Below are 27,412 nucleotides of genomic sequence, written 5' to 3'. Positions count from 1 at the left end.
ACTTTTGTTTCTTTTCATACGCGCTAGCCGTGCCAGTCGTTTCCGCGGTCCGCAGCCATTTTGGGAGCATTTACACTTCACAAATATGATGCCGCGGTAGCTTTTTGGATGCCGTCATACCATGTAATCGAATTACTTCACAAATATGATGCCGCAGTAGCTTTCTGGATGCCGTCATACCATATAATCGAATGTACCGAATTATGTGCGCAAGAAATGCCTCACTCAATTCAACGAAGTTCTCGATTTAGCGAAATAATTCACGGCTCCCCTCAACTTCGTTACATCCAGTTTCAACTGTATTCGCTTCGAAATTGTTTGAAGAAAATTACAATTTGCTTCGAACCAAAGCAGCACATGCCCACAAATTCCCAGAGTTTTCCAGACTATGCAAATGCTCTGCAAATTCCTGGTTGCTAGACATCCTAAGGAGCAATGAGGATGGGAACACACTCACCCAGGACCACAACGGCGTGCGCGTGCCCAATGTGCTCTCGCAGGGCAAGGCGGCTCTGGAAGCGGCTCGCACAGTTCCCCATGGGGCAGCCGTACACCAGTCGCTGCTGCTGCTGCTCACCTGCCGGCCCGTGCTTCTTCAGGTGCACGTACAGGCTGGACTTGGCCGCAAACCGCGACTGGCACCCTGCACATTGGGGCTTGTCTAGCACACCAGCTCACACTACGACCCTAAAAGGGGCCGTGAAATGTTTTCCGAAAATTCTGAACGACATGTGCGTTTGCAATTCTGTCCCTTCATTCTATAGCATACTTTCATCAAGAGGGTTCAGCTTAAGTTAAGGACAACGCAGCGAGCTGTGGAGAGGAAAATGATAGGTGTAACGTTAAGAGATCGGAAGAGGGCGGAGTGGGTGAGGGAACAAACACGGGTTAATGACATCCTAGTTGGAATCAAGAGGAATAAGTGGGCTTGGGCAGGGCATGTAATGCGAACGCAAGATAACCGCTGGTCCTTAAGGGTAACAAAGTGGATTCCAAGAGAAAGCAAACGTAGCAGGGGACGGCAGAAAATTAGGTGGGCAGATGAGATTAAGAAGTTTGCGGGAATATGGTGGCCGTGGCTGGCGAAGGACAGGGTTAATTGGAGAGACATGGGAGAGGCCTTTGCCCTGCAGTGGGCGTAGTCAGACTGACGATGATGATGATGTTTGTCTGGGGTTGACTGAATAGCGAAAAAAACTAAATTTCAGTTTCCCAGTGTGCATCCCCCTCAATTCTACAGCAAACGTCATCTTAAGCAGCCAATCAGAGGCTTCTGTATTCATCAACATAACAAGGCGGCTTAGCGAGGCCTGTTGAGCATAGTTGACCGAGGTCACAGCACCATACGGACTCGAATGTGGCATCAAAATGAAATCACGCCAGGCCGATCTTCATGAGCTGCTTCCATCGAATCGAAATTCAACCGCGGCAGCTGAGCTTGGTCAAGTTTGAAATTCTAGAGGCCCGTGTACTGTGCGATGTCAGTGCACGTTAAAGAACCCCAGGTGGTCGAAATTATTCCAGAGACCTCCACTACGGCATAACTCATAACCTGAGTCACTTTTGAACGTTAAACCCAAATAAACCAAACCAAACTTGCAGGGAAATCAAAATTTCGTTGTCAGATTGGAAACTTCATAAAATGGGGCTTCGTTAGGTCAAGTTTTAATTGTGTTTAGCAGTTGTAGTCGAATACTATGCGGTGAACCACATATTTTAATGGCTAATGCATCAAGTGAAATAAGAAAACAGGCAGCCAAAATTAGTGTCTATGGTCCTTTAAGGAGAACACAGTGGGCCATGGAAAGAAAAATGATAGGTGTAGTGTTAAGGGATCGTAAGTGCACGGAGTGGGTGAGGGAACAGACGCGGGTTAATGACATCCTAGCCGAAATCAAGAGAAAGAAGTGGGCTTGGGCAGGGCATGTAATGCGAAGGCAAGATAACCGCTGATCCTTAAGGGTGCACTGAAGAGGAATCTGAACTCGTCTTTTTGCCGCGGGAACTCAATCTGCACGTTCCGAGCATTCTTACAAACTTCGATTTATTGCCCTGTGTGGCTGATTTTCCTAATTAAATCGAATTAACTCTTTCAGGACCGCCCAAAAGAAGGCAATTCTGATACATGTTTGAAAATATTTTTTATTCAACAAAATTTTTGCACTATCTTGTTGAAACATATATCATAATGAAGGTAAATGATTGGGCTTTTATTGTACAAAAATTGAAATAACTGAACAAATTATATGATATAAAAAAAAATCTGAAAATACAAATTTTTACTTCAAGGAAAGAAAAAAAAGTTGGAAATTTTTACATATGAAAGTAAAAAACAGCACTAAAAAAATTCCAGAATATACAAAATGTGCTACAATACCTCTATAATAACTCTGAGGCAAAAAAACATTGCACACTTGTGTACATTTTTTTTGTGTGTGTGATTTCTCACACCACTGTTCACGACTCACTTCTGTGCCCGCTCGCTGTGCCACGCGACGAAGCAGTTGCGCGAAGCATTGAAGCACAAATGTGCATTACAGTCACTGCAGAAAACCGTGGTTTTCACTTCACTTTTTGTTTGCTGATAGCACAGCTTGCAATTTTTGCGTCTCTCCACTTTTTCGGGCTTGTGAAGGGGGGGCTTTGCGGGTGGTGGTGGAGGAGCACGAGCTTGCTTGGATCCTTCAAGTTGAAGAAGCTGTTGGATCAGTTCCTCTCGGAAAGCCAAATGGTCGAAGGAAGCATTTCTGGCCAGCTCAGGGACTTCGGGGTGTAACTTTCGGTATTCCTGGAACAGTATGAAACTGTTCACGCATGCAATGTCGATGCAGTGGAAGAAGAGGGTCTTCCACCAGCGGACGCTACGCATCAGTACATTGTAATAGCCAATCATCTGGTCTGATTTATCTACTCCAAGCATTCCAGAATTATAATCATGAATTAGCAAAGGCTTTGGGATAGAAATTTGGGTCCAGGTACTTCCACTTTTTTGTCTTCTTTTTGCGGTGACTGTCTCGTTGGCTGTGTGGATTGTGCTCATCATATTTACCAGTCGTCGGTCTTTCCATTGTAAATAGAGAATTTCTTGGTCGCGCAACCATCTAATTTCACCTCTTTTAGCTTTTTTTTCCCAGCGCGCATCCTTCAATTCAGCAGGGAATCCCCGGCGGTCTTTTCGTGTAGTTCCACAAGCCAATGTGTTCCGGTCGAGGAGGTGACTGAACAGGTGCGTTGAGGTGTAAAAGTTGTCCATAAATATTCTATACCCCTGATCAAAGTATTCTGCACACAACTGGCAAACTACATCAAAAGCCAACCCGTGGGGGCCTGGCTGCTCGCGCTTGCCTGTGTATACAGCAAACTGCACTGTATACCCGGTGTCAGGGTCGGCAAGCACCCACAACTTGTAGCCCCACTTGGTCACTTTGTCCTTGATGTATTGGCGTATCCCTGATCTGCCTTTGGATTTCACCATCCGCTCATCCACAGAGAGGTCTCGGTGAGGCTGAAAGAGCTTTGCCGACACTTTGTTCATGTGCTCCAGAAGCCACCACACAAAGCGAAGCTTTCCTTTCGATAGCTGCGTTGCATCGTCCAGGTCAGCGACGTGTAGCATCGCAAGGAGCGCAATGAAGCGACGCCGCGGCATAATTCGTGGTGGCAGCAGACCACTGTAAATGCTTCCCACATTCCAGTAGAGTTTGATTCGTGGCGCTTTCAAGATGCCCATATAAATTACAAGGCCAATGAACTTTATCATTTCACTTGGAGTGACCTCTTCCCAAGACCCATCTGGACGGGCATGAGTTGGCTTCTCCAAAATCTTCATCCAAGCATATTTATTGGTGTTTTGGCAAATCGTTTCGATTACTTCGGCCGTGAAAAAAAGAAAAAAAAAGTCCAGGGCGGTCAGAAATCTCTTTGTGGTGCTTCTGAGCGCCACACCCACATCTTCTGTGAGATGTACACCAGGCTCCCGCCTGGGAGAAAACTGGATACGCTTCTGCCGCGGGGGCAGGAAGTCGTTCCCGTAGGTTGTGGAAACCCTACCAAACAGAAAAAAATAACGAGAACATATAGTGATCCCGCGTAAATACACAAGAGCGAGCGGAAACTGAAACTATGTACTCACCTTCGGACACTAGTTGACGGTCCTGGTGATGGCAATGCTGCATCACTCTCTGAACTGAAGTCGGAGCTCGAAAACTCCTCTTCAGACTCTTCGCTGCTCGTCGGATCAGAAAAATCCGCAGTCGAAGCAGCTGAATAGCGCGACACACGCTTCTTTTTTCGCGCGGCCTGACGCGACGTCGACGCCATGCTTCCCAATCTCGGCCGCCGCCGCGCCTAAGATTAAAATCTCTCCTAGGTCGCCGCCTGCTGTGAGAGAGGCAAACTACGCCGAGACGAAAACTAGAGGTGTTCGACAACCTCACTAGATGGCGACACGTGTTCCAGCGCGAGCATTTTGAGCTGCAAAGCGCGCGGAATTTGATCGTGCATTTTTGCACGATATCCGGACCGCGGTCCCGAAAGAGTTAACGTCCGGCTCCCGCCTTTTTTTTTTTAATTCTCCCTCGTACGGTGGGCGGAGTCGACCAACGCGCGGAGTGCCTTTCAGCCAGTCCCGCGGCGGCTTGCCGCTCTGCCATCGGCGGAGTAATACAGTCGAACCCGGATATATCGAACCCGCATATTTCGAATTATTGGCTATATCGAACACACAGATTACCCCCTTGAAAATACTATGTAAAAGTATAGGACAGTTGCGTTGTATATCGAATTCCATTTTCGCCGGACATTGGATATATCGAACGCCACGCCGTGCCGCGGGTCCGGGGATCATGGGTCCGGGGAAAAGAGAGAGCTCAGAAAAAAAAAAAAAAAAAAAACGAAGCCCAGAGCGCCGATCTTTCTCCCTGCTCTTTCTTTTCCCTCTGTCGTTCCTTCGCAGCCACGTTGACTGCCGATCGCATATGCTTCGCTCTTATCGCTCCATCTGCGCCTCGTGTGTTTTTTTTTTGTGTGTGCCTGTGTTTCAATGCGCGACGTGAAGCAGGCCCCAGTAGCCAACTGTTTTGGCAAGGCAGGCCTTGAAGTGGCCGGAGATGAATGTCCGGAAGATTTAGATGATGATGAGTGCTTGGACAACGCTTTTCGCGACTTGTCCAATTTTCTCGGCGCCGTTCCGTTCGAAGTGACTGTCGAGGACTTTAACGCTGACAGCGAGGTTCAAGCGGCAGCTGGCGTTCAAGACGCCGACTCCAGCGACGACGAGGGCAACAGTGTTGTCGAAGAAACGCGTCCGTGCGCAGCCACTGAACTGGCGTCAGCGTTAGCCTGATTTGGCGCTGTTGCGGCGAAATGGAAGGCACTGTGCTCTCGCACCTGGACAGTCTCGAGAAGATCGAGGCCAGTGTTTTGAACTTCGTTTCCCAGGGGAAAAAGCAGCCCAAAATTAGTTTTTTTTTTCCCGCGAAATAAAGCGCTTTCACATTGCGTGCCCATACTAAGTAATTTGCGGCTGTTCCAAACGGTAAGCCACAATTTGTTATGATCGGGAGTGCAGTTTTAGCCTATATCTGTATATCGAATTTTCGCTATATCGAACTATTTTCCGATCCCCTTCAAATTCGATATATCCGGGTTCGACTGTACGTAGTAGTCCGTAGAAGCAAATAGTCCGCGCGTATTTTTATTTCTGCGGGCTTATTTGGCGGTTATATTATCTGCGAATGAAACTATTTATTCACGGAAACCTAAAAAACAAAATAAAGCGAAAGCAAAGCCTCCACGGAGCTGGCTGCAAGGCACTCCACACGTTGGTCGACTCCGCCCACCATACGAGGGAGAATTAAAAAAAAAAGGCGGGAGCCGGACGTTAATTCGATTTAATTAGGAAAATCAGCCACACAGGGCAATAAATCGAGGTTTCTAAGAATACTCAGAACGTGTAGATTGAGTTCCCGCGGCAAAAAGACGAGTTCAGATTTCTCTTGAGTGCACCTTTAAGGGTAAGGAGTCGATTCCAAGAGAAGGCAAGCATAGCAGGGGGCGGCAGAAAGTTAGGTGGGCACATGAGATTAAGAAGTTTGCGGGAGTACGGTGGCCGCGGCTGGCGAAGGACAGGGTTAATTGGTTAGACATGGGAGAGGCCTTTGCCCTGCAGTGGGCGTAGTCAGGATGATGATGATGGTCACAAGGTGGTCACTAGGAGTTGGTAGCCTATGCCACACAGCCACGACTCTGGTGTAGGAGGGACATGAAGTCCTTGGAAGTATAGCTCGCAGTTGTGGTCTTCTTCCCTTCCAGTGTCACATACCCAGCGTGTGCCACAAACCTCGTCATTCAGTGCCAAGTGGCACATGAAAAGGTCACCTGTCTCATCACAAAAAATCTCACTGCATACTTGTTCATGGCCCAGCGCAGGTGGATTCGATTGCACGTGGTACCAAAATGAGAGCTTTGCTTTCACAGGTTGCAACGGCCGAACCAAAGTGCTACAACAAAATGAGGAATTTAGAGTTAATTGAAAGCAGCTAGGCGAGGCTTAGCTGGCTAAGCTAGGTTAAGTTAGGTTCAGTTAGCTTCCTGTCCTGCCACCAGAAGTTGATCGCACTGCCAAAGTGAAGTTGGCCTCAGGGACAATGGGCAGACCCTGATACCGAGGCAGATGTTGCTGGGCACAGCAGTCCCCCTCGGAAGGCTATCATCCTCACCTGGCTGGGTGCAGGCAAAGGGGCGTCCCCCCGAGTGGACCACCAGGTGGCCGCGCAGGTGCTCCGGCCGCATGAAAGCCTTGCCACAGCCGGGCTCCGGACACGCGTAGCGCCGGTCACCAGTGTGCTTCCGCATGTGCCGCGTCAGCTTGCTGGCACTGGCAAACGTCCACGAGCATGCCTGCAACCACCAGTCGTCATCAGCCTCATTACGCCTCCCAAGTCTCCCCAATTAGCCCTGTTTTGTGTCAGCTGCGGCCACCGTATCCCCACAGACTTCTCCATCTCATCCGCCCTCCTAACTTTCTGCCGCCCCCTACTATGCTTGCCTTCTCTTCTCATCTCTTACGATAAAGGACCAGCGGTTACCTTGCCTTTGCAAATTACATGCCCTGCCCAAGCCCACTTCTTCCTCTTGATTTCAACTAGGATGTCATTAACCCGCGTTTGTTCCCTCACCCACTCCGCCCGCTTCCGATCTCTTGACGTTACACCTATCATTATTCTTTTCCCATAGCTCGCTGCATTGTCCTTAACTTAAGCTGAACCCTCTTTCGTTCGCCTCCACTTTTCTGCCCCATAGGTGAGCACCGGTAAGAGAGAGCTTTTATATACAATCCGCACTGAACTCGTTCTTGGCAAGGTTTGCAGCATGATCTGTGGGTGCATCGCTCACATCGGGGTCTGGACATGACCATGATTGTGGGAAACAGCTCAGTAATTAAGGTGCTTGGCCATTGAGCTGGATGGCCCAGGTTCCATCCCAGCTGTGGCAGCCCCGATTTGAAGAAGCTGAAACACAAACGGCGCCCATGTGCTATGCGATGTCAGTGCACATTTAAAGATCCCCAGAGGTCGAGATTATGCCAGAGCCCTTTACTACAGCACCACTTTCTCTTTTTCTTCTTTCACCCACCTCCTTCATCCTGAACCTCAGGGCACACCTGAGATGTCCACAGAGAAGTGAGACAGTTACTGTGCCCTTTTGCTTCCTTAAAACCATTTTCTTTTTTTCTATTTGCAATTCCACAGGTTGCTTTCCTCGGCAAAGAGATTTTTTGGACTGCTGGATTACCCGGGCAGCCTCGCGTGTCCCGCAGAACCAGACAAATCGGTGAGTGTGCACGGCCACTCACGGGGCAGGCGTAGGGACGCTCGCCCGTGTGCTGGCGCACGTGCAGCCGCAGCTTGCAGGCCCGGGCAAAGGAGCGGCCGCAACCGGGAAACGGGCAGCACAGCTCCTCGGGCCGGTGCTGGTGGACGCGCACGTGCGAGGCCAGCGTGTTGGCCGAGTAGTACGACTTGCCACAGCCCGACCAGGGACACCTGCAGCACAGGGGGGCCATCCCGAAACTACAGTCTTCAGGGGCAACTGCAACACTTTTTCGAGAATTTAGCGATATTCAAGGATTCAAATCTTTGCAGGCTGCAGGTAAAGCATGCCAAGTGTTTTTGCACTAGCGTTTAGAATAGTGATGTAATCGACGATTGAATTTTGGACTTCTCCTCAATGCACCGGAGGAGTGCAGGGAAACTCAGCGTGACGTCACGGAAGGTATGATTTCAAATTATCACTGTCGTCAGCTACACCCTGCCCTGACTCGTTAGACGCTGCCAAACAACTTTCGGCAGGGTTTGCCTTCGGTGGCGTTGGTTTTTTTCCTTCAAAGCAGACATTTGTGCATTGGAAATGTTGTACCAATACCTTCGACGACATCATCATGCGCCCCCACTGGGCGTTGTGCACTGCGGAGAAGCTTGAAGGGCGTCCGGATTTTAATCGCCGATTACTTCACTATTTCAAGTGCTCGCCCAAGAAGACTTCGCATGCTTTACCTGCAAGTCTCAAGCATTCCACCCTCTTAAGCTTGTTGATTTCCAAAACCTATGCAGTTTCCTTTTAAGGAAGGCATTTGGCTGCCTGCTATGGTGATGACACAGAGCGCCTCATATTGTTCTCGAGATTTTCCCACCAAAACTATGGTTGGGACCAGTTCCATTGCCCTTATTTGAAATGCATGAGTCATCACCTTCCAGAATGTTCAAGCACCTTCCATTGTATTATCATACGACACTGCACTAATCCAGCCCACTAATACACCAAGCAAAGCGGAAAGTTGGGCAAGTTGAAGGAGGGACTGTGTGTGGTTGTTTTTGTTTTATGTGTTTTTTTAAAGTGACTACCTTATATTGCGCGCGTCAGCAATAAACCTCAGTTGCGAGTTAGCGCTTGTCTGCGTCGTTTCCTTTCCGTCCCTTGTGTTCCCTGTGCGCTATTTTTACATCACTAATACACTTCAATCCATTCTTTGGGGTAGGTCTACTTCAAAAATTTTGGAGGTGGGCCAACTCCCAAATTTCGGAGGTCCTCTGATTTCCAAATTTGGCGGCGCCCTCTTGACTGGTACGCTGGCGGTCACATGGCGTTGATGATGTCACAACCCACTGACAAATCAGAATTTTGTGACAGAGAAGCTAGAAATTTTTTGTGAGGCGACAACCTAAATGCTGCTACTCTAAAAACTGAATACACCGTATTCACTCGCGTGATTTGCACACTTGTTTCCTAAAATTAAGGCTTGAAAACGGACTGTGCAAATTATGCAGAGATTTCAGGAAGATGCTAAAAAGTTCTACAAAAGGTCATAATGCACAATGCACACAGTACATTGCCGGGTACACGTCGAATCTGCACTCACACCCCTTCCTGGCCAACAAAAAGTTGACTCCAAATATAACCCCTTCAGGAGCCAATTAAAGCTGCTGAAAGGAAAAATCTTTTTCTGTATAAATCACGACCAGTAGACAGAGTGGAAGTGAAGTGTAAAAAAAAGAATTAAAAAATTTGTAAGAAGTTACACATTTGAACACACTTTATTCGCGCCCACATATGTGGACATAGCACCTCAAAGCTTGGTTTGGTTTATTGGGGTTCAACGTCCCTAAGCGACCCAGGCTATGAGGGACGCCGCAGTGAAGGGCTGCGGAAATTTCGACAACCTGGGGTTCTTTAATGTGCACTGACGTCGCACAGTACACGGGCCTCTAGAATTTCGCCTCCATAGAAATTCAGCCGCCACGGCCGGGATCGAACGCGCGTCTTTCGGGCCAGCAGCCGAGCGCCGTAACCACTGCGCCGCCACCGCGGGTTCCTCTCGAAACTGAAACAACTGCGTGGGTCGGGCATATATGGCCTTGCATTGATCTCCAGGTAGCTCACGCCAGTGGTTTCAGGCAATGTGCTCGTGTTGAATGCGAGGATCGGGTGTCTTGTGTCCACTTCCCTGCTATCCTTCCGAATCTCGATTCAGTGAATGCCTACGACATCTTGGCGAGGAAGACCTTGGAGGATTTCTTTTTTGGAGAGGTGGACGAAATCAGTTTCTCAGATTACGCCTCGGACAGTGTTTAGAGACCGGTGTGAAGTGACAGAGACAGAGATGTCCCCTATGGAAACTATGTTTGAAGGTTTCGAATACTGCACAATGTCACACAGCTTCAGCAATAAGTCTCCGCTGGCCATTTCGATACCTTGTAGCCAAAGCCTAAGGCATCTATCAAGCACTTCAACACTAGGAACAGGAATATGAAAGAGGCCTTAAAGGTCCAAACGCTCGACATTGGCTCAACCACCAGGATCCCCTTTTCCCCGGATACGGCGATGCCACGCACGGCTAAGCGCGGGTGCTCGGGTCCGTGGTGGCGCACTGCTCACCATCATCCCCCTGCGGGGATGCCCCTGCGGATGCTCAGGATACCCCGTGGTGATGCACTGCTCACTATCATCTGCATGCTGCAGATGCCCCTGCACGCGAAGAATGAGCGATGCGTGGTGGTGTAGCACGGTTCTGTGTATTGAACTCCTTCCGCAGCCTCCGCAGCACTGACTGCTGTGTGCAAAACGGAGTACAGAGGGCACTGCAAACGGAACCCTCCAACATGGAGTCACTGGAGGGGCTACAACACGGGATATGTGCATGTACTTGTACCGGGTGCTTCACCCGACATGTCCTACAATTTCTAAATGTCTACTTTTTGAGCTAGAAGAGCGCTTTCTTCCGCACAACACTGTCAGTGATGTAGCCCATCAGAATACAGCTAAGACATGCTAACTGGTCTGCTGGTTAACTAATGTTGAATGGTTATCTTATTTACCCAATTCCAACGCGCACCTTTTTTTCAGGTAAAATACGTCTCAAAATCGCATGCGCGTTGGATTCGAGTGCAAATCGAAACTGCCCCATAGCTGCCCATCGTCATCGCCATTATACGATGTGGGAGCTCACTAACTGCTGGCAAACACGGGAGCACGTTTGCTCGTCGTTTTCTCCGTCGCAGGAGCCGTTTTCAACCGGTGTGGCGCTTGTCATTGGCCGCGTGCTCAGCGACCACGGACCACGTTCACGGCGACGGTATCCCGTGCACTGCCGCGGGCGGATGCCTCATCACTGCCTTTGCACGATCGAATTACGTGGCTCAAAGAATATATTGATGAAACAACGGCTGTCGGAAAAGCGTCATTTTGGCGGTAAAGTTCCAAAAACGATGAGAGTCCTTTCTGTTTTGCGGCCGATTCTCTGACAGAGATTACATCGTCCGCAGGCGGGGCATGCAGTGCCGCTGGCGAGGTCGTGCATCATGCCGATCTCGCAGATAACAGCGCTTCCGCGCTCGTTTTTACGCTTGTTTTGGCCGTCGAACATCTTTATCTTTCGCTCAGATGCACTGTCGAAGTCATGGATGCTCCGCAAGAAGCTTGAAGGATCCAAATGGTGCATCGCCGTTGCCGCAGTTATGCCTAGCAGCAGACGAACCTCCCGTCACCGGAGCTCTCCGCTTGCGCTTGGGACGTCTTCCTTTATACTGATGCTTTGTCAGGAACTTGCGTGAACGAAAATCTCGTTTCTCAGTCACATCCATAGCGGAGAAAGAAGAAAAACCCGGGCAGAAGCGTTGGTTCACGTCTCGGTGGCGGCAGAACAAAGAAAGAGTGTCTGCGTCCGACCGTGCGGTGGAATGCTCGTAGCCAATGGAAGGGCTCCGATCGTACCACGTGATTTGAAGGGCCAGTCATGGCCAGTCGCAACGCTCGACTCGGGCGGGAAACGATCTTTTTTTTCATATTTTTATCAAGAATGTGCCGCTGCCGAAGTGGCTTCTGGTAGTAGATGGGTAGGCCTACTTCCCCGCGAAAATTCAAGAGCGGGCGACGCCGTGGAGCGAAATGCCGCGTTCCCAAAATTCGGTCAAATTCACACTTTCGCGAGCCACCGCGAGTGCTTTAATTGCATTTTTTACTAACTTCCCATTGATTATCGGCTTTGATATTTTTATACATAAAAGAAAAGGCTTGGAGGAATACAAAATCAACTTTATTGAAAAAAAATCGCGGTTTTTTCACCCGCATCTCTCCTTAAAATATAAAAACGGTTGCAAATTATTTTCATTCGTGGAAGTCGCATGCACGTTAGAAGCGGGGCTTGTAGTTTCTTTTTCATTACCAATATCGGGCGCGCGTTAGAATCGGGGCTTGATTTTTTTTTTTTTTGGTGCCTAAATTGGGTGCGCGTTGGAATTGGGTAAATACGGTAACTTTGTAACTGTCATCGTTAGTCCTGTGAGGTGTGTAGCCCATCGTGAGTGATATCCATATCACTTTTTAGAGTTTACAAAACGCAGTAATCCTCGGCGCTGCGGTCCAACAAATTTTGGTTATTTCGACAAGCCATGTGCACTGGAGGTGTTGCTCTGCCTGCAAGCTTCTTGAAATGCAGGTATTCTGGTGCGATGTAGACAGAGTGTGTTGAGCCACAGCACCGAGGGTACAATGCTATGCTGAAAAAGGTGCTCTTCCGACTTCCAGAACACCCTAGCTAAGACATGCTGGCATGGATGCAAGCAAGGCCACTGCCAGAGCAGGTACACAACCTGGCCAGGCCCTGTATTCCCATGCGGATTCCCAAGCATGCCATGAGTGCCAAGCAAGGCAAGCAGCCACCATGCTTGAGCAAGCAAAGAGGCAGTGCGCACCTGTAGGGTGCATCCAGCTCCTGGTGTTCACGCAGGTGTAGCTCCATCTTGCGCCGGGTGCCAAACAACCGTGGGCAGCCCGGGGAGAGGCACCCAAAGGTGGGACGCCCATGCAGCTTCAGGTGGGCGCGCAGGTTGTACACCGTGGTGAAGCTCTGCCCACAGCCCTCAGCATCACACTGCACACACATACCGACACATCATCAGGGCAAAGGCCTCTCCTTTATCTCATCCGCTCGCATAGCTTTTGGCTGCCCTCTTTACCTCATCCGCCCTCCTGACTTTCTGCCGACCCCTGCCACACTTGCCTTCTCCTGGAATCCACTCCATTACCCTTAAGGACCAGCGGTTATCTTGCCCTCGCATTACAAGCCCTGCCCAGGCACATTTCTTCTTCTTGATTTCAGCCCCAACAACACTAACTGGTCCAGGAGAGACAGTGGCCACCCCTCTCTGTAGCAGCCACTGTGAGATGTGCCCCAACAAACTGATTCAGCAATAGAGGGGGGGCCCATCAATCATCCTGTCTCCCACTACACAAAGCCAGACGTTTTCCTCAGGCTGTTCTCTCTGCTCAAGAATGCACTTCTAGGGCAAACACATGCTGCTCATGGCGGGAAATAACAAGCGCCGACCAATCATTAAACACAAACAAAAACAAAAAGAGACAATTCGGCTCCGCTACGGGAGCCTTGTTCACAATGAAAGGGAGAATGAAGTGAGCGTTCATTGATCACTGAAGTGAGTACCGTATTTACTCGCGTAATAGGCGCACTCGCATAATAGGCGCACCCCTAGTTAGGGCGCGAAAAATCTGATTTTTTTATTTCCGCGCAAAATAGGCGCACCCCGAACTTGGCACTGTGATCAGTACTGTATTTACACGATTGCAAGCCGACGCCTCGCCACCTCCCGCTTCCCAATCTTTATTTTAACAAAGTTTTTTCTGAACTGACTACTAGTCCCTACTAGTGCTGCTGCCGTCGCAGCTGCTGCGGGCCCACAGCACGTACAACGACATCGCGTAGAACAGCCGCACACAGTTTTCAGGGATGATCACTTTAAACGTCTGTTTGGAAAGCTTCATCTCCAGCCGGAAACGTTCCCGACTTAGGCCCACGAAAACCTCGGCGCTTGGAGTCGCGTACGAAAATTTAGGGACGCCGCAGTCGCAACTGCCGCACTTCTCTCGGCCACGTCGTATTTTCCGACCTGCCGCACGCTTGCCGCGTTCAAGAGCAAACTCCCAGCCGTGTAGCTGTTAAGGTGCTTGCCCGTCGAGCTAAAACATCAACGCTCCGCGGCAAAGCCATAAACCACGATAACTATCGCGCTACCGCAAATCCCGGCACTTGAAAGCAACAAAAAAAAAAACGAGCTGGAGATGCTGATGGCGATATAGATAGCGAAAGCTCGCGGCGGCGGAGGAACACGATGATGATGATGATAAGCTTGGCCTTGGGCACCCTCCTGGGCGGCGTCTGGAAGCTCCTGCGCGCGTGTGGCCTCCGCGATCAAGCGCCCGTTGCGCGCAGCCGGAGCCGATCACGGAGGCCTCGGCGCGTGCATTCCTAAGGCTATTCCCGCGTGTGTCGTGGAAAGTTTCGGTGCAACCCTTACACGGATCTTTTTTTTTTTTTTACATTTTCTTCGCGAAAACGGGGTGCGGCCCGTACACGAGTGCGTTTACGCGGTGTGTTCAATTTTGAGAGTCGAAAAATTTCCGGAAATTTTACCCCGCGTAATAGGCGCACCCCGAACTTTGAGCCGGATTTTCTGGAAAAAAAGTGCGCCTATTATGCGAGTAAATACGGTATTCATGAACGCTCACTTCATTCTCCCTTTCATTGTGAACAAGGCTCCCGTAGCGGAGCCGAATTGCCTCTTTTTGTTTTGTTTGTGTTTAACGATTGGTCGGCGCTTGTTATTTCCCGCCTTGAATTTTCCCGACGAGACGGGTTTCCGTCAAACCCTGGATTACATGCTGCTCATGCATCCATCAGAGGAAACCACTTCAGAAGCAGTTCCCAATCACCAAGAGTTGCAAACGCTCTCTTCCCGTCATGTTGCTGGCACGTTAACTCCTTCCTTGCTGCATTTTCCTGCTGAGCAAGGGTCACCTTCGAATGCGATCATTTTGTCTGGAAGTGCTTTGAAAAACTGCACTGTTTTGTTGGTGTTGAATACATTCCTAGCGTCACACACAGCCAGGTGTTCATAAAGCCCAGTGGTTCATCACCATCATCAGCCTGACTACACCCACTGCAGGGCAAAGGCCCCTCCCATGTCTCTCCAATTAACCCTGTCCTTCGCCAGTTGCCGCCACAGTATTCACGCAAATTTCTTAATCTCATCCGCCAACCTAACTTTCTGCCGCCCCCTGCTACGTTTGCCTTCTCTCGGAATCCACTCCGCTACCCTTGAGGACCAGCGGTTGTCTTGCCTTCGCATTACATGCCCTGCCCAAGCCCATTTCTTCCTCTTGATTTCGACTAGCATGTCATCAACTTGCGTTTGTTTTCTCACCCACTCCGCCCGCTTCCGATCTCTTAACATTACACCTATCATTTTTCTTTCCATAGCTCGCTGCATCGACCTTAAGCTGAACCCTCTTTGTTAGCCTCCACGTTCCTGCCCCACAGGTGAGTACACCACTCCTCAATCACTTCTTCGTTCACAGAGGCCCTTTCGCTGAAAACACTCCTAAAAGTCTGACTAAGCCAGCTTCTGGAATGAGCCAGTCAACCGTAGGAAGCTTTGAAATCTTCGTTGTCCATTTTCACGACGAAATTTTTGAAATTTTCCGCCTGGGCACATATCAGTGGCCCTCTCACAGGGAGAAAGGCCCCATGTGGTTTGCAATCCATCGCAGTATGGCTTCTTCAAGGCCAGATGGGCCGCTGTCCGTAGTAGTTTTGTTTTAGCTTGCCTCACCACCACCTTCTCTACCCTAGCCCTCCTTCGCACTGCTGATGAGAATGACTTTATGGATGGCTTACGCTGCATTTTTTTTACGGAACTACGTCGAATTAAACGATGCGCGCTAAAATTTGGCAGAATTAACGAGTTTTGCCCCATAGACTCCTGTATATTTTTGTAACGACTGGGCCCACAGGTTCAATTATCTGCCTTTCCAAATTAACAGGGGTCGAATTAACAAGCTTTTGCTGTAGTGCGAGTGAGTTCTAAAGCTGTATGCTGTACCAGGGTACCAATTTTCGTGCTCATAGTTCTGCTACAACAGCAGTAAGCAACTTTTGTAACCTTCAACTGTGCTTTCATCAATACCTTTTTGGGGCCAAATATGGCTTTTGTGTGTACCTACCCTTAACGAGCGTTTGACACCATAAACATATAAGGGCATTTGGCCAGGACCCCGCCAACAGTCTGAATTATCTGGACTTCCGAATCAACGCTCACAAAATGAAAGAACTTTTGTAGCATTTTGTTTTTCTGGGAACACATTAGCCTCGCAATCGAGACAGACTTGACTGTGAAGTCCCTTCCAGTTACCACGGGGCCAGGAATCAAGCCTACAGGGGCCAAAGTACCCCGGCAGAAGGAGAGAGTGCCCTCACCACGAAGTCCTTCTTGCCCTCATGCGTCTCCAGGTGGCGCTTGAGCTTGTATTCAGTCGCAAAGGCCCAGACACAGCCGTCCACTGGACACTGCACCCACATTAGACCACACTCAGTGGTGTGGTCACTCGACCAATACAGACAACAAGAGCCGACAGCCAATCACGCCAAGATAAAGCGAACACGTTGAAAAAGCGGCTCTGAAGGTACGGTGCACTTTCCTTATGCAAGGTTAAAAGAAAAAAAACGACTTAATATAAACGGAAACATATAACATCTATTGTGCTACTTCACCCTCCGGTTTCACTGTTCCGGGGAGCAAAGCTCAATGAGAAAAGTGAGGGGTGGGTTTGTTATGCAAATAAACATGGTAATCCAGATGATGACGATGAAACTCATACCTATTCATGTGCTCAGATATTAAGGGAAGACTCTACTCGAAGACACTTTTTCTTAAATACATACCCTAGAACAATGAAATTCTGGCTCCTTACATAGTTTTTTTATGCTGGTTTCAAATATACATTTACCGTAAAAACCCGCGTATAATAAGAGGTTTTTTCTTCCATAATTAGCGTCCTAAACTTCCCCCTCGTACTGTTTCGGGTCCGAACTAAAATTTTCGAAGTTGCTTGAAGTTTTGGTTTCGTTTTTGCGGCGTGGCTACGGCTTGGCTTTGCTATTGGCGCGTGGCTATGGCTTGGCTTCGTTACTCTCGACAAACGACGTCATGACGTCGTTCCTTTGTTGATCCGTTGGGTGCGGCGGCGGGGTCGCGGTGCACCGTGTGCCTGTTGACAACGCACGTGCTCGCATGTAAGGCACGCTTCGCGAAGTGGATACTGTTTTGGGGAGCACGATGTCAGGGTCTCGAAAACCGTACTCCGCTGCTTTCAAGCGAAAAGTGATTTTAGCTGCGGAGAACATCGGCAACGGTGTGGCCGGGAGGCAGTTTTCTGTCATCGAAGGAAGCATTCATGGATGGCCACGACAGAAAGAAGCCCCTTTAGCGTGCTGCGGAACGCAACGAAGCTTTCGCGGCCGCTTGATGGCTGTGTAAACAAACAGTTCAAGGACGCAGTCCAGCGGTGCTACGCAGAGTGGATGCGCTCAGGTGAGCCTGCAGTGAAGCCAACCGGGCGGCCGAAGCGGGCTTAAGAAGCACGGCATCTCGAATGCCCTCAATGGCACGGAAGATGAGTACATTTGGGATGATTTGTCGGACAAAGAAATGTCCGAAGAAAGCGCTACTGAAGAAGAAAGTGATTGAAGTGGAGTGCGGGATGCGATTTGAATAAATGTCTTCTACAAGCTTGCGTCACTCGTATTATATGCGGGTAAAACTTTTTTCCCCATTTCGCGTCTCTAAAACTTTCCCTTGTATTATATTCGGGTTCGTATTATACGCGGGTTTTTAAGGTAGTTCTATTGCAAGTTGCATAACTTTTGTTCTGTACTAAAGTGCAAAATATAGGCTTTTTTACCCCCTTTTTTCCCCTCATTAAACTTCCATAATTATGAACCATTCATGGTTCATATTATTCTTTTTGAACTGTAGAATGCCAAAAACTAAGTAAGAAGAGTGCATAAAATATCATATGCACATGAAAAATCAGTACTTGGGAAGTTTTCAATACTCATGCCACCAGTAGGTGTTTATTTGAAGTTTGTCACATATACATGAATAATATTGACATTTAAATGAGATAAAGACATTCCTCACGCCTTTGAGAAAACGTGGGTAAAATTTCATCCAGATCTGAGCACTAGAAGTACCAAAAACCAGGTGGGCAAAGTCAAAAACGTATCAGAAATTGCATTTTGAGAAAAACAAATTTGAAAGTTAGAGTTAAAGTTTATTTACAAAAGAAGGCCTGAAATGTGACTAAAACTGCACAAAAAAAGAGTCAAACTGCCCTTTCACCAGCCACTGCCACTAAAATGAGCCAGCACCATAAGTTTCTCCCTCACGGCACGTCCAAGCAGAGTCGTCCTTTGCATTTCTCGGCCGGTTCGTGGACGCACATTTTCGAATGTCGACACGCTGGACAAACCGCACCGCGCACAAGAATATTGTTCAGTGCTGTCAGGTCCGTGATCGCAGACGACTCCCCATCTCGCGCACTTTCTCCATCGTCAAAAAGTTCCGACATTCTTTGGAGAGGCACTGACGTACTCCAACGCCGCATCTAACTCGCAGGAGGAATCGGCATTGCTGTCGCTAGGCCTCGCGACCGCGGATGCACTTGCCGTTCGGCGAGTCTTCACCGTCGATTTGCGTCGGCGTCCTCTAAATTTGTGTGCGGACCGATACTTCACTGGCCAGTGACTACGCCTGCTACTGCCTTCTTCATCCACAACAAAGATAAAAATGAAAAATGAACGTTGTTTAGCTACGCAGCTTGATGAGGCATGGACCCAGCAAGTAGGCTTCGCCACACGTAATTGGCAGCGGCCAATGGCGATCCCCAATCCGCACCACGTGATTTAAAAACCAGTCGCAGCTCTTGAAAACATGGCAAACACATGCGTTTTTCTATTATTTCTTGCGCTCTAGCAGCCCGGGCAACCATGGTTACTGGAAGAATGAGGCTTGGCTGAGCTCCGCGCCCGATCCACAATGGCGAGCTGCCGCAAGTTGTCGGTCGCGAGACACTAGACGGCGGCGCACTTTCGGACTTTTAGCAGCCACCCTGTGCTCTTTAAATGCAATTTTCACCCATTTCCAGTTCTAATTAGGCTTTAATTTTTATTTTCATAAAAGTAGAGACACTAAACTTGATAAAACAAGCCAAAACAACAAATCGATTATTTTTGAAAAAAAAAAAAAAACGCGTTTTTTGACCCGCATCTCCCCTTAATGTTTTCCATGCTTCTGTAGCCCCCAGCGAACAGTTGCACATTGCACATCCTGTGGATCTGCCGCACCAATCTATCTAAACTCTATTTGCAGAGCTTGTTTTACAGCAAACTGCTGGACTGTGTGACAACGCTCTTCAGCACATTATGAGCTAATATGCCAATAAAATGCCAGAACCACATCACAATGAAACAGCTGCACAGCACAGTTAACTTCACATTGCCTTGCATTCGGCTAGTAAGACTACAACATGTACCAGACACCACGTTGCAACCAAAAGAAATAAAGGTTCTCATAGTCACAGTTTGCATACTTCCTTCCACCAGGAACATCTACAACTTAATTAAAACTTTTTTTTGGGTGAGCTAGTGCATAAGAATTTAGTAAAAAGTTACAGTGCAAACATAGACAATCACTGCACTTGTGATGTGTGCCGTCGACCAGTGGTTGTCTATGCTAGTGCTATAACTTTTTACTAAATCATCTATAACTATTACAATACAGTCAAACCTCGTTATAATGAATTCTGATAGTATTAATTACTGGGTACATCATGTATGGTTTTAATGGGGGGATGGGGGGTAATATGTTTTCCCTGGGTTTATCACTGCTGAGACAGCTCAAAACTGCCGGACCCCACCCAATGATCGTGTACGCTACCGAGCGCACGCTGACCACGGTGAGCTTTGCGCTGAGGGAACAAAGGAACAACATACTGGCTAACACAAAGAAGGCATTTATTGCTAACACAACAACAACGCCAGCTAGCAACAAAAGACGCTGAGGAATCGTAGACGTCTGACTCACCAGCACGGTTACGAGCGAATGTTCGCCTACGCTAGGGTACAGGATTCTCCGCGGCCAGACGGGACGAGACGCGGGGAAACACTCCTCCCCACGAGGCTTCGCCCACCGGCGAAGAGCGGACTGCCTCGTGCCGAACAGTCCATGCGCGCCAAATTCCCAAATCGAAGAGGGCCCTCTCGCCGCACGCACAGAAATCACGCCATCCGTGGCGCTGCGACACCGGCGCCCTCCCTTGTTAGTTAAGGTAACTACGCTAGGTAGGTTGGATCGCGGGGAAGCCAACCAAAGGGGTAGACAAACGGCAAAGTCTCCACAATCTAACTGTTGCTCAATATTTTTGATGACACATGAATTTCTCACTTTATATATTGAACATGGTTTGTTGTAAAATAGATATATCAAACTGCCAAGCATCAAGCTGCGATTAACTGCACGAGAGGTAGTGCGAAACCAAGACGAAGGAAGGACAAGGAACAGAAACACACACCACAGGCGGCAGGCTTTGCCTCGCTACACGAGTGACTAGTGGTGGTGCAGAAAGCGTCAGCACCACAGTTCACGCTTTACCTCGCCCTTGCCAACTGTGCCACAAAAGATACAGCGGCGAGAACAGCTGGTAACTAGGCGGCCAGCACCCATTTGCGCTTCTCGAACCTGTGGATAGTGCCCCGAAACCAGCACTTGTTGTAGCTTTCTAGAAGCCATCCTCTGCACATGTCGACCATCATGGAGTGGAGATGGTGACAATGGCAATAGCTTTCGTCCTGGCATATGACTTTTTACACGACACTGCTGTAATGCAAAGAAGCCGCCCTGCTGGTGTTTGCACTGCCACCGTCACATGCTGCGGGGCTTTGTGGGGAAGCCAACACAACTGGCATTTGCTATCATTTTATTTTTGTGGCTTCTACAGTCACCAGGGTCAGCTTCGAAACAGTGGTCAAGCTGCGAAAAATGTCTCTCCCAGTTGCCGTTCTTTCGGTGAATAAACTTTGCTTCTCCAGCATGGGTTTTTGGCAAAATTTCACGTTACGAATTTCGGTGGTATTGAACTACTTCACGATTTTTTGCCTATTCGCTATAACGAGGTTTCACTGTATACCACAATCTACAACTGCATTTTGTTCAGCACTCTGCCACCAGTCACAGTTGTGCACGCTCCAGAGCCCAGCTCTAGAGATGCAGCGCTCACCCTGAACGGTCGGCTGGTGGCGTGGCTGAGCAGATGCACCCGCAGCTGGCGGCCTCGCTCAAACACGCTGTCGCATCCTTCCAGGGTGCAGGGAAAGCGCCGCACCCGACTTGGCTCACTCACACCATGCACCACTGCGCCACCTGTGGGAGAAAAAGAGCAGCTGCCCCCTCTGCACACCCAAGAGAGAACTACACTCCTCCTCGCTAGTTACGTGCAGCACTCTAAAAGCTACAGGGACACAACAATTGCCCTTCAAATATCTGAAGAGTATTGAACTATTTTTGAAAACATTCAGGTCCTTCTAGCTTTCCTTTTTTTTTTTTTTGAGGGAGGTGGTGGGGGGGGGGGGGGGGGGAGCACAGCTAAGTTTGGTTTTATTGGGGTTTAACGTCCCAAAGCAACTCAGGCTATGAGTTGCTTAACGACAGTATGAGGCATTAAAGGCTCTCGCCTTAATAAAGCGGTTATTGAAGGGTTTCCCATGAGGGATAGTGGTGTGGTTTGGTTTTATTGGGGTTTAACGCCTCAAAGCAACTCAGGCTATGAGTTGCTTAACGACAGTATGAGGCATTAAAGGCTTTCGCCTTAATATAGCGGTTATTGAAGGGTTTCCCATGAGGGATAGTGGTGTGGTTTGGTTTTATTGGGGTTTAACGTCCCAAAGCAACTCAGGCTATGAGTTGCTTAACGACAGTATGAGGCATTAAAGGCTTTCGCCTTAATATAGCGGTTATTGAAGGGTTTCCCATGAGGGATAGTGGTGTGGCTTGGTTTTATTGGGGTTTAACGTCCCAAAGCAACTCAGGCTATGAGTTGCTTAACGACAGTATGAGGCATTAAAGGCTTTCGCCTAATATAGCGGTTATTGAAGGGTTTCCCATGAGGGATAGTGGTGTGGCTTGGTTTATTCGGGTTTAACGTCCCAAAGCAACTCAGGCTATGAGGGGCGCCGTAGTGAAGGGCTCCGGAAATTTCGACCACCTGGGGTTCTTTAACGTGCACTGGCATCGCGCAGTACACGGGCCTCTAGGATTTCGCCTTCATCGAAATTCGACCGCCGTGGCCGGGATCGAACCCATGTCCTTCGGGTCAGCAGCCGAGCGCCGTAACCACTGAGCCACCGCGGCGGGTCGGAGTACAACTAAGTGTTTTAATCGCTGATTCATTTAGTTCAGTTCAGTTTATTATCGTAAAAGTTCCCCGTAGGAACAATACATAAGGCATGAGTTCTTATACATACAGTAAGGATCATAGTAAATAATTATTGAAAAAAAATGGTTAGGTACAAGCTGCAAAAAAGACAAAGCCTTTATAACTTTAGAAGAAGGTGTAACGCCTCCTTTCTACACATCTGTTTCCCGCGCAGTTAGACAACGTCCTGAAGGGAACTGCAGGAGGTTTCTGCATTCCTGAGGGAACCAAATAACACACCCGCGTTGTACACTGGACAGCACGTAATATAATGTTCTATATCCACACACGCGCCACACGAGGAACACATCAGGGACGAAGTCAGGCCCGTCTTAACACGTTCATGCAGGGTAAAAGCAGAGCCTGCGTCATCTTTTTTAGTCTTTCGGTCCCACATGGCTAACTGGATGAACTCCAGAGGACACTGAAATGATGCCTATGTCCCCTACGTATGAGGACACCCATTGGAAATGAATAGAGGAGTTTCCGTTGTGCAGATTATGCACCATACACGGAGACAAGGTATCAGTAGAGAACCTGCACTCTAACCTTTGAAGGCCGGATTTGAAACCCGTCAGGGCCACAACAGGTTGAGCCAGACAAAAGACTAGCTTCCGTAAAGCCGTCTCAACGGTGATGCTTTCGACCGTTGTGGAGGGCAATAAAGAGTACAACCGAGGCAGTATTTAAAAAAGAAATTTGAAGAGCCGCTGGACTAGCTCCTGTGACCTTATCCACAGAGCCATCAGTGAAAATTTGAAGATAGCGGGCATACCCTCTTTGTAAATCTTCAAGTATGAGCGAGTATGATACCGCTAAAGGAGAACTGCATTTAGCGCGCATGCGAAGAATAGTGACCGTACAGTCGAGGCTCGCAAATGACCAGGGTGGTTTCAACCACTTGCTTTGTCTTCGCACATCAAGGCCTAGGGAACAGAGTATTAACAGCCAAGCAGGCTTGGAACTCGGATCTCTTTTGGAGACGCTGCAGAAGGGCTCGCCCAGCTACCACATCTCCAAGGAAGCCAAGTTGCATTATTAACCATTGTGAAGCGACAAGGTTAAGAGGTTGTGATAGTGACTCACGAAGAACTGCATTGTTTGCTGCTGCCTGAGGAACTCCATGGGCTCTTAGGCCCTTTCTGTGAAAAATTTCTTCGAGCCATTCAAGATGTGGTGCCCAGGGGGAAAGTACAGGTAGTTGGTATATTATGCGACGAATCACCAGTGCTACAAATGCAACTATTTACTATGTAGGAGCAACCTTTTTAGATTCTAGAAAAGCCTGAAACCAGCTCAATTAAGCACATTTACAAAAAAACTGGCCATAAACGTTGGGTCAGTACGAAACACGGAGGCTGCAGGCAACCAACAACCTATCGCACATTTGGACTGCAAGTTTGGACACTGGTTTGGACACTGGTTTGGACACACACAATTGGACTGCACATTTGGGCTATCAAGTGTGGGTACCTGCAATCACCCTACTGGACAGGTGATGCTCCTACAATATGAAGGATGAACACCCTGCATCAGCTGACAACAGCAGCTCTACTCGTGAAAAGACGCTGCCTGACAGAGAAAGGCAACATAAAGGGGCAAACCTTGCAGTAGATGTGACTGCCCTGGTGCTGACAGGCGTACCACGCTATTCCTTACAGGCATTTTTCTACGTGGTTGCACTACACACATGGCATGACAACAAATCCTCTACCAACAGACTTCCAAGTGAACACTTTCACACCAAGTAATCCCTGGCTAAAATACTCGACTATAGTTGGTATATTATGCGACGAATCACCAGTGCTACAAATGCAACTATTTACTATGTAGGAGCAACCTTTTTAGATTCTAGAAAAGCCTGAAACCAGCTCAATTAAGCACATTTACAAAAAAACTGGCCATAAACGTTGGGTCAGTACGAAACACGGAGGCTGCAGGCAACCAACAACCTATCGCACATTTGGACTGCAAGTTTGGACACTGGTTTGGACACTGGTTTGGACACACACAATTGGACTGCACATTTGGGCTATCAAGTGTGGGTACCTGCAATCACCCTACTGGACAGGTGATGCTCCTACAATATGAAGGATGAACACCCTGCATCAGCTGACAACAGCAGCTCTACTCGTGAAAAGACGCTGCCTGACAGAGAAAGGCAACATAAAGGGGCAAACCTTGCAGTAGATGTGACTGCCCTGGTGCTGACAGGCGTACCACGCTATTCCTTACAGGCATTTTTCTACGTGGTTGCACTACACACATGGCATGACAACAAATCCTCTACCAACAGACTTCCAAGTGAACACTTTCACACCAAGTAATCCCTGGCTAAAATACTCGACTATAGACGCCTTTCCCAAGATGCCACGGCACCGTCTTTAGTAGGAGTAGAGACTAGACAGAAAATGGTCCTTTGTCCCCGTGCCGTGAAGAGTAGCCTCTTCAGCACTCGCACCCATTCACCACCGTTCAGCCCTCCCAGCCCTGGTGCAAACACGGCATGCGGACTGATTGATGACCGTCTCCCTTTTCCTGCCCAGCCTCTGCTGCATCGCCATAAAAAGTTACGATAAGAAGATTAGGAAAACAGCCAGGCTTTCACAGCGCATTTGGGCCCAACGATGGGGGCTGCTATGACGGTTATGTAATCTATGTAAAAACAGACCTCCAGTGAGCTTCCACTGACTGAAAGTAGTCCACGACGACCACCATTGCCTTGGAAGGCACCCCAACTGACACAGCATTAACATGTTGCACAATCATAGACCATGCAAGTAGCCATTGCCAACAGAGCATGTCATCGCAACATTCACAGACCACAGCTGGAGTGACAAACAAAATTACCAAGGGCACTTAAGGCGCACGAGTAATGCGAAAGAACTGCAATTCTATTCCGTTCTAATTCTATTTCAATTTTATACTAATTCTATTCTATTCCTGTGTAGTTGGTGGAATAGTAAGGTCTAGCTCCAACTATTAACTGTTGCTACTATTACTGGTTAACATTTCGAATTTTGCCACCTCTCATGACCACACCGTTTCAACGAACCATGAGATTTGTGACACCCCCAGTTTTTGGCCGACGCTGGGCTTTTGCGTCATAAACCACCCAATACTTCCACATTAAAAAGGTCAGCACCCAATTTGTACAACGCAGGCTTTCTGATAGCCCAATGGCCATGAAAACCCATTCAGCATGACAGCATCATGTAGGCTATCAAACAATGTTACAAAGCGGCACTATGGATGAACGAAACAAACAGAAGCTACAACATCATGAACACCAGGCTACAATAAACCGCCTGGGAGCAACATAGCTAACATAAATCTCTGTGACGATACTACTTGCGAAACTCATTACACAGCCTACGTATCCCAACCCATCACTCTGAGCGGACCGAAACTGAGGGTAACAGATTGTCGCACCACCTATAGGCAAACTTCAAAACGCGGATGTGACACAGAAAGGAGAGGCACAGGGGTGCCGCTGGCTGTGCAGCTTACAGAAAGCACTACAATCTGCTGACCTCCGTACAGATCTTGACTACCATACCCTCATAGGTCCCGAGTATCGTTTGCGAGAACCAGGCCCCAATCGCGACCTGCTTTCATTCGATTTCATCGAAATGTTTCGTTTCGATCGGGAGGGGGTGGCAGTTTATATTCGCAGCGGCACCAGGACCCCAGCACACAGGGTTTGACTTGCATGCAAAATGACACTTCACTGAAATCCAGCACGGATTTCAGAAGCAATCAACTGCATCACCAGGTAACCTTAACAGGTAGACCTCTGCTGCAACAGTGCCAAGCATGGTGCGCATGCCCACTGGCGGAACTGCCCTGAACAGAGTACCAGCCATCCCCTGCTGCCAACTTCTCGACGCTACAGTGCCACCTTTACAGCCGCCCCGAGCAGCTCGTCATACGTCTCGTAAGCGGCGCGAATGAGTACAATTAAGCACGAAATTAAAGCAGATGCATGAAAAAATGTGATACTAAAGGGGAGAGGTCAAACAGCAAAACCTCTACAGACGAAATGTCACACGGTGCAATCCCGTACACTTCAGTGAAACCCCGGTCGCTTCAAGACAGCAATCGACGGATGCCCGAGCTAGCTGATTCTGAACTAAAAACAGCGCTGCAGATGGTGCTCTGTTTCTGAACTAAAAACAGCGCTCGTGTGGTGCTGTCTCCTGCGCTGTTGTCAGTCTACCTGCTATTACAACGATCGAGAAAAACTCGGTTTCAGCATCGTTTCAACGTGCGCAGCCCCGCGGGCCGATCGACGAGTGCAATGACCAACCTGCCGCCTCGTCCGGCTTCGCCCCGGCTTCGTCCTTCGCCTCGAACAGGTCACGAACGCACAGCAGACGCTCGGCACCGCCAAGCAGCTCGTCGTCCGCCCGGAGTTCGAACACGAGGTTCGCCAGCGCGTCGCCGCTACTGCGCGCCCACTCGTCGGCCTTCTTGGACAGCAGAAACTCGCCGCTGCGCCCGTCCTCGTCGCCATCTTGGAAAGAATCACCGCTCGTCGCAGCCAGGAAGCTGGGCTTGGAGCAAAGTTCGTCCTCGTCGACGCCGCCACACAACGTTTCGTGCACAACGCCACACTGATCGTGCGCGCCTTCGGCGCCATCACTGCCGCCTTGCTGAGCTAAGGAAGACCCCGTCGCTGACAACGAAGAGGGGTCCTCCATTATGTCAGCACGCTTTACTTCCCCCGGTGGCTAAAATTAGAGCTTAGTGCGTCATGCGTAGCATCGGCAAGGCAGCGTTGTCTCCCAGCTGGCTCTAGGAGGGACATTCTCCGCTTCACTACTGTTATGAAGCAGAAAGTGGCGCTGCGGTCAGAAGAGTTCCAAATGCCTCCAACTTGACGGGCGTCGTCTGCTACTGCAGCCGCTTAGTTCATTCATGGCAAAGAAATTAGTTTTATCATAGAACCAAGACGGAATGACAGCTTAACTCGACGAATAATTTACCCTCCTTTTAAAGCGAGGACTCAGTGAATTTATGCCATCCGGAA

The 27,412-nt window shown here is 48.8% G+C and overlaps 1 protein-coding gene across 2 annotated transcripts in view; it reads right to left on the bottom strand.

Annotated features, from left to right (window-relative positions):
- Window positions 1–27,174, bottom strand: part of LOC149338344 (uncharacterized) — a 38,416-nt gene extending 11,242 nt beyond the window's left edge. Inside the window, exons 1-7 of one of the 2 annotated variants that reach the window (XM_089547620.1) lie at window positions 26,690–27,159; window positions 21,187–21,329; window positions 16,328–16,417; window positions 12,750–12,928; window positions 7,856–8,045; window positions 6,720–6,900; window positions 458–643 (exon numbers count right to left, since the gene is read on the bottom strand). In XM_089547620.1, the coding sequence (XP_089403746.1) occupies window positions 458–643; window positions 6,720–6,900; window positions 7,856–8,045; window positions 12,750–12,928; window positions 16,328–16,417; window positions 21,187–21,329; window positions 26,690–27,083 (1,363 nt within the window). In that variant the 5' untranslated portion in view covers window positions 27,084–27,159. Of the gene's footprint in view, window positions 1–457; window positions 644–6,719; window positions 6,901–7,855; window positions 8,046–12,749; window positions 12,929–16,327; window positions 16,418–21,186; window positions 21,330–26,689 lie in introns of both variants that reach the window. The other variant, XM_089547621.1, reaches the window with a different exon arrangement.
- Window positions 27,175–27,412: the final 238 nt, after the last annotated feature.

Source organism: Amblyomma mixtum, chromosome 6 (assembly GCF_055824585.1).
Source record: "Amblyomma mixtum isolate Tamu chromosome 6, ASM5582458v1, whole genome shotgun sequence".
NCBI classification, from domain to species: Eukaryota; Metazoa; Arthropoda; class Arachnida; order Ixodida; family Ixodidae; genus Amblyomma; species Amblyomma mixtum.
The sequence above is the reverse complement of the archived record's forward strand: the minus strand, read 5'-3'. Positions and strand labels throughout refer to the sequence as shown.